Below are 7,873 nucleotides of genomic sequence, written 5' to 3'. Positions count from 1 at the left end.
TTTCGGAAAAAAAACGGCGGAAGTAAAGTTGTACACCTAATACAATCATCGACTACAGTCTACAGCCATCAAATACCTATGATGTAATAACCATACATATCCCTACGGTTGAACGTCGGTCTTATGGTGAACAACAAGAACAATGCGTTCTTCTTTTACAATCGAAAGAGAGAGAAATGCTCGTCTGTGGTTGATCGGTTCTTGTAAAAATGAAGACTTAACACCTATAGTTAGTAAATAATTGTAAAAGGCACGAGAAAACCGAGAAGTTTATCAAAATTTATTTAATGCGTAGCTTATTTTCATGTTACATTTCTTTTGCCACTATTTACTGACTCAGAAGGGATTAAGGGGAAAATAAGAATAGTCTTCGCCCATTTTTATAAGTGTTTTAAAGCAATTTCATTATTTAATTTTATATAAATTCTCTTTATTTACAAATGTTATGCAAAAAACTTTAAACGTATCACTTATGACGTCATGATCCAATATTGCTACCACAACAACTATTTAGAAGAGTCTTAAAGAAGAAAAGGATTTTAAGTAGCAATATTACAAGGAGTATTACTTTCTTATTTCCTTGCTTAATTATGATCGTTTATGTAAGAATAATATGTTATTTTATAGAAAATGATCAAAAAGCTGTAAACGATCATTGGTGACGCTATAAATCGCTGATTTAGTCGACGTAGATGACGTCACAGAAGATAATAAAAAAGTGAAACAGCAGCAAAGAAAGAAAAAATGATCTGTTTATTTTATACTACTTTAGAGTTAGTATGTTCATGCTCGTTTCTATCAATACAGTTTAACTTCAATCTCGATTCAACTAACTCTTCATCTTTTTAAGAATTAGAAAAAGATGAAGAGTAAGAGTCTTAACAGAAAGGCTGACTTATAATCTTAAGACAATATTTTATGATTAAGACTCAATTCCACGATTCACGGTTAATTATGGTACTCTTAATTATGGTTCAACTTATTCCTCATCTCTTTTCAATTCTAGAATTGGACAAAAATAAAGAATAAGTTAAACCACGATTAAGAATTAATCGTGAATTGTGGAATTGAATCTTAATCATAAAATACTGTTTTAAGAGTTGGAATTAAGTGTGTCATGTCTTTAATAACGCACAAGAACTGTCTTAAGATTATAACTCAGCCTTCTGCTAGAACCCTAAGTTGAATCGAGATTAAAGTTAAACTGCATTGGTTGCAGAAACGGGCCCAGAAACGGGCCTTACACTGCTTAGTGCTACATATCTCCAATTCAATATTGTCTTAAAATAAACATGAATTTCCTTAAATATACAATATATGCTTGTTGTTTTACCTTTTTCTACTGATAATCATATAACGTAATCGAAAAACACTTAAATCCAAATAGTTATGGTCATCAATAAAAGAACCAAAACCGCTTGAATTTCGGATTTTTTCGATCCGGATATCGAAAAAGACTAAAAAGACCGAAATCGTTATCGATAAAAGGACCGAAACTGGAACCGAAACTGAAAATTGGGTACAGCCTCTGACCATAAATTTCATTTCGGTTCGAATCCTTGCTTGTTAATAACATAAATTGTTTTAATTAATTGCTAAACTTGTGAAATGTTATTTATTCGGTATTATTGACAAACATCTATACGCAAATCATTATTGTATCCTCGAAATTTTATATCGAAGAATATTTTTACAGTTTTCTTAACGTTCTTTAATAAAGTATCGAAAATTTGGGGTGTCTCATCAGGGTTCACCTAAAATTACAAATATCTATATAATTTGGATAAAATATTACAACTACGTGTATGTCTTAATGAAGTAGTGGAATAGCCTAGTGAAAATTTTTCTTATAATTTTTATATGAATTGGAACATTTTTCAGAAATACTCTGAAATATGCGGGAAGTTTACAGTTCTCTCAGAATTTTTTATACAAGTGAATTCTGAAATATTCTGAAATTTCTCATCCCATAATTTTTAAAAAATATTTAAAAATTTTTTAGATTTTATAACATTTCATCAGAAATTACGCTTACAAAAAATCTTAGAATTTTTACGATATTTCATAATTAACATATATGAAAAATTCTGAGAAAAGATATAAATTTTCTGAAAAGTGTTCTAATTCGTATAAAAAATGTGAGAAAATTATAAAATTATATAGAAATTCTGAAAAATTATATAGAAATTCTGAAAAGTTATATAAAAAATTCTGAGAAAAATTTTTATCAGAGACACAACAATAAATCAAGAATTGCATCTTCATCGAATGAAAATAAGACGCGATCATGTTTTATTACATCCAGATTCTTTATTTAATGGAAAACAGGAATTAGGACGAAGGCAAGGAAAAAACGGAACTGACACCGTTATCTTGTGGCTTATCGCTCTGTGGATACGTGCCACAAGTTGGAAGCATTAGAGCGAGTCGTCAATGCAGATAAATGCAAATACTAAGCGCTATTATGTCGGCCGAGACATTGTAATTTTAAAGGACCGTTGGTCCTTTATTTTGATTAAGAAATTTAATCCTTTTGACCAGAAATCGGACCTATAGAAATCGATGCCGATTACGTTTGACTATCTATATTTAAAAATTCTCTCTTTTTTTATTTAAGGGTCGAGGTGGATATGGATTTAGGTTATGAAATGTTCTCATAGAGGAAAATGTTGAATTTGGCTGGAAATGGAGAGATATGAGTTACTCGAAGTTTTACTACTTCGAGTAATCACGGAAATAGAAAGAGATGCGAATCACTTCTATAGAAGATATCGAGTAATCAGGAAAAGAACAAGGTGCGAACTACTCAAAGCATTCTACCGCTTCAAGTAATTATAAGGAAAGAAAAGATGCGAATTATTTAAAGCGTTCGCTTCGAGTAACCATAAGAAAAGAAAAAGTGCGACTTACTCAAAGTGTTCTTCAAGTGGTTATAAGGAAAGAAAATATGAATAGTATCTCGAAGTAGCGAGTGTCTCTTCCTCGGCTTTAAGAGGAAGAGAAAAAAAAGAAAAAAGAGGGTAATTGTCGAGAAGTTGAGGTAAGAGTGAGCAAAATAGAGAGAATTGAAAATTATAATAGATGGTCGTCGTTAAGAGAAAAATTCTAATTATTTACTGTTTCTATTTATGTTTGAACAAGAGGCGAGGTTGGCAGCTGATATGAGGAGTCCTCACGAAATCGGTGATTCCTCACCAGGGATCCTTTGTGAAATGTCGGAGATCTTTTAAGTAACACTGCGATTTTACTCCCGATTGCGAGAACTAAGTTATTCAAACGACCGACTACTGAGCCATTATGTTACTGTGATTTAGAAAGGGCTTTTGCAAAAGGCTCTTATAATATATGTATACTTATAATATATGTGAACGCACGTGGTGCGTTGTTTTTTAGTAGTTTATCTTTGGTGATAATTCATAATAATTCTTTTTAGGAATTTAGATTTCGAGACATAGGAATAACTAATGGAATTTGTTTGGAACGTACATTAGAAAAGATTTCTTAAAAATAGGATGATTAAAATTGTTTGTTTGTAACTGAAAAGATAATTAGCCTTATTCATAAATCGTAGAGTTATGCACTAGGCATGCACGTCTTCTTGATATTGATAATTAATGTCGAATATTGATAATTAATATAATTTTTATATGATGCTTGCAATCAACTAGTTAATTCGTTGAAAATCAATATTTGATCGACCGTGTTATTGATTCTTTATCCTAAAGACATCACAAATTATTCGTAATTGAAGAGAGAAAAAGCAAATAATTTTTCTCCACAAAAGAAAAGAAGATCTGAAGACTCGTGGAGTTATCAGGACATAACAGTTTACTTTTCGAGATTAAATTTATATGCAAGTTTATGCACGTAAACATCTTTCCAGAATGGCGACGATCTATTACTTTTTTGTGATCATTAAAATTATTATTTTTTAAAAATATTATATTCGCATAAAAAAAGTCTATGATAAGATTTGTGTGTAGTTAGTCAAAGAAGCGTACAGTCTTATTTTCGCGAGCCTTATCTGTCACTAAGTTATACGTGAAAGATTACATTTTCAACATTTTTTTTTTTACTTTTATGTCGTTAATCTATCATAGAATTTTGCATGTCAATATCGAAACTTCAACTTCATAAAAAAATTAGACATTTCTATAGTAACTTGATTTACTAAAGAATAATCTCAAATACTTTTTCCTTTTTTTTTCTTTAAAATCATGATAATTGATAGTAATCAAGAACTATCACGTTGGTCGAAAACTGAATAATTCTCAATTAAACTACTTGATAACTGATCTGATGGAATATTATAATAATTATATTTTGCGCGCTTATTTATAGGTTCCCTATCTTGTTTTGCAAACTTAATGCCATTAAAAAAAAAAGAAATTTACAAAAGGAGAAACAATCATAAAATAAATTCTATATATAATATTCTATATGTAATAGCACATTTAATGGCACTATGGCACAGTTCCACAATTCACTAATTCTTAACTGAGATTCAATTTTCATTTTCTCTTTCCAATTCTAGAAGCAACAGAAATACAATATAATCAGTAGACATTTAGAAATATACACTCGTTTTTTTTATTATTTTCATATTTATCGACGTTACATAAATCATATTTATGTAATTATGATATATTATTGATATGTTATATAAAATTTAGGGGAAAAAAAACAGGAGAAAAAAAACATATATTCATTGCATCTAAAATATTCTTATGAAGAAGAAAGAAGAAAAAAACATATCATTTTATCCACGCTTTAGACTAGTATCGGTCGCTAATTGAATTTATCTAAACAATGAACAAAAATAGCTCCAAGAATAAATTAAGATAAAATGAAAGAAATATATTCCAATAAGTGCCAGCGTGAACGTCGGTGCGTGATAATAATACATTTAATTTATTAAGTTATAGACTAAATAATCGCGTTTCATATATTTTTCGATATACATTTTTATTGTTTATTACGCTTTTTTTTACTTTTGTCTTCTACTATTTTATTTTATATATATTTTATGTTATATTTTATGTTATTTTATGTGCAGTATTATATAAATCTGTCTTCTGACTATATCTTTGACTAAATTTTACATAACATTAACGTTTATCTTTACTTATTTTGAACTCTTTTTTACATAACTTTATTTTTCGACGTAATTTTTAATTTGATATAGACGTATATTTGTTTAATCTGTGATTTTATTGTTTCGCATTTCGATACACTCTACTACTAGTATTATTGTGGTTTTATCTTACTAATGTTTTTATTGTTTAAATAATTTTGTATACAATTTGCACTGTGAAGAGAGAATAAAATTGTGAACGTGTTTTATGTATAATACTGTGTGTACTGTGAATAATAAACTAAATATTATAATATTATATTGTAATGCACACCGATATCTGCAATGATTTTTATATTGTCTTATCTTCCCTTTGATTTATTTAAATTTATCTATTAACAAATTAATTACATAAAATTAATTTTTTTATCCATTGATTTCGTCGAAAATGATGTTATATTAAAGCGAAATAAGATAAAAGATTTTATGTAATTCTGAAAAAAATTTAGAAGAAAAACAATTTTTATCTCTTGCTGTTTTTCTATAAAGTTGATAGTATTTAAATAAAACATTATTAAAAATCAATATCCTCTCTATACCTGTCTAAATTAAACTGAATCGAAAAGTCCTCTATCATTTTGCAATTTTCGCATTTAGTTAACAAAATATTTTTTACTAAATATTACTAAATAGAGCATATATACCGTTGCTATCTCCTTTTCGTGATATTCTTGGACGTACGATGCATGACTCCAGGCATGTTTTTCTTGAACTTTCAGACTCGGCATCCAAAAAATCAGGCTTCATCCGATGCAACATTTTACGACTGTTGATCCAAGGAATATTCAAACACGATTTATAGTCTGTAACAGTAGTAACGTCTCTGTGTCCACGGAGTGGGATCCATCCACCGTATGACAACAACTATATGTTTTAAATATGTTTATGTATATAGAATTAAATAAGAATTATTAATTCATACGCATTTATAAATGTTAATGTTCTGGCTTCTGGTTAAAGTGCGAATAATGGAAAACTACGTGCTACATAAATACATAAAAAAAAATGATATAATTTATGTTATAAAACTTAAATTCATCCAACAATTTGGAATATTAAAACAAGATAACTGTCTTTATTAATATGCTTTTCAACCAATTTGCTTATTACTGAATGAATTATTAAATATTGTTTTAATTTTATCTGCTTGCAATATCGGTTTTTCAATTATTTCTTTTTCTTATAATATTTCTTTAATATAAAAAATGTTAATAATGCTTTATAATGCTTTTTGATAAAAATAGAAAACATATTTTTGTCTCTATTAGTGAATCCTCTAAGCGACGATGGCCCTATTAATGTGCCCCCCAATTTGTGTGTCTATCCACATTTGACTCATTTTAATATATAGTTACTGAAACAGATAAATTGAAACTAATTGTTTATATTAATATTACATAAATCATTTCAATTATATTTATTTCAAAGTACACTCATAACACAACGTTCTCAACTTTAATATAGAGCACATTAATAGGGACAAACTTAAAATCTTGCGATACGTATTACTGGATTCACATAAATTTCTCATATCTTTCGAAAAATATTTAAAATACTTTAATATTCAAAAAATAAAATATTATCTTCGGTACCGTATGCATTAATAATTTAACTTAACAAACAAAATTTTTTTTCTTATTTATTTGTGCGTTTTCTTTATGAATTATCAAAATACAAAAGCATACTAATAGAGACAGGCACAATAATTAGGACAGTTATCTTAGTTGTAACTCGTCAAATTAACCTTTGCCATAATCATTGTTATCATTGATTTATCAAATGAATATAATATTAAGATACAAATTAAATTAATAAAACAAATTAAATTAATAAAACATGTAAAATTTATAATGTTCAAAGTATGATATTTTATAGTATTTTTATTATTGAAAATAGAATTATTTTAAAAAATGTATTGTGTTATGACTTATGTTGCACTATTAGATTTCTACACTATACAGTATTTTTTTCTGTCTCACATAGATTTTTCCCCGCTTCAGAACTTCTTTGCGATGTTACTGTTGCACAAATATAAAACACATACACGGAGAGAATTTTCTTTTAACATTTATCCTAAAATATAGGTATAGGTAGTTGTTGTACAATATTTTAAAGATTTTTACCATGCACTTCAGTAAAATTGATCAAACTTATTTTATACTTTATTGTAGTTTTAATTAATAAATAAGAAAGATTTACATTAAAAAATGCTTTGAAATACAATGTTGTTCCACGATTATCATATTTTCAGGATAAACTTTAAGAAAAAATTCTCTTCGCGTATACATACATGTATATACACATACATATATATACATATGTATATATATATATATATATATATATATATATATGTGTGTGTGTATACATCAAGAGACACAGTGGTCGCGCCAAATGGGCGCGCAGCGCGAAACTGCCTCATTTTTTTATGCGAATTATTTATATTACGTTAGAAAATTATTTTAAATTTCTACTTTTTTATTTTATTGATATTATATGGAGATATACAGCGATTTAAATAAAGATCCGTGAGATCTAAACATTTTTTACAGATTTTGCAAAATTCTATTTGATATGAATTAAAAATCACATATAAAATGCAGATTATAGTTTTAGAAAGAGTGAATCTTTACCTTTTATTCATGTTGTACTTGCTAATTATTATGTAACTTTTTTTACCAAGTTATTAAATATTGAAGCAAAAAATGTATTTTATATATGCACTACATAAAAGAATTG

At 27.6% G+C, this 7,873-nt stretch overlaps 1 protein-coding gene across 1 annotated transcript in view; it reads right to left on the bottom strand.

The window, feature by feature from the left end:
- LOC105621125 (acyl-CoA synthetase short-chain family member 3, mitochondrial) overlaps positions 1-5,893 on the bottom strand; it is a 25,927-nt gene extending 20,034 nt beyond the window's left edge. The window contains exon 1 of the mRNA XM_012202595.1: positions 5,779-5,893. Within this exon, the coding sequence (XP_012057985.1) occupies positions 5,779-5,893 (115 nt within the window). The remainder of the gene's footprint in view (positions 1-5,778) is intronic.
- Between the last annotated feature and the right edge of the window lie 1,980 nt (positions 5,894-7,873).

The sequence above is a fragment of the Atta cephalotes genome (genome assembly GCF_000143395.1).
Source record: "Atta cephalotes unplaced genomic scaffold scaffold00032, whole genome shotgun sequence".
In the NCBI taxonomy this organism is placed as follows: Eukaryota; Metazoa; Arthropoda; class Insecta; order Hymenoptera; family Formicidae; genus Atta; species Atta cephalotes.
This window is presented reverse-complemented; position numbering and strand designations above follow the sequence as displayed.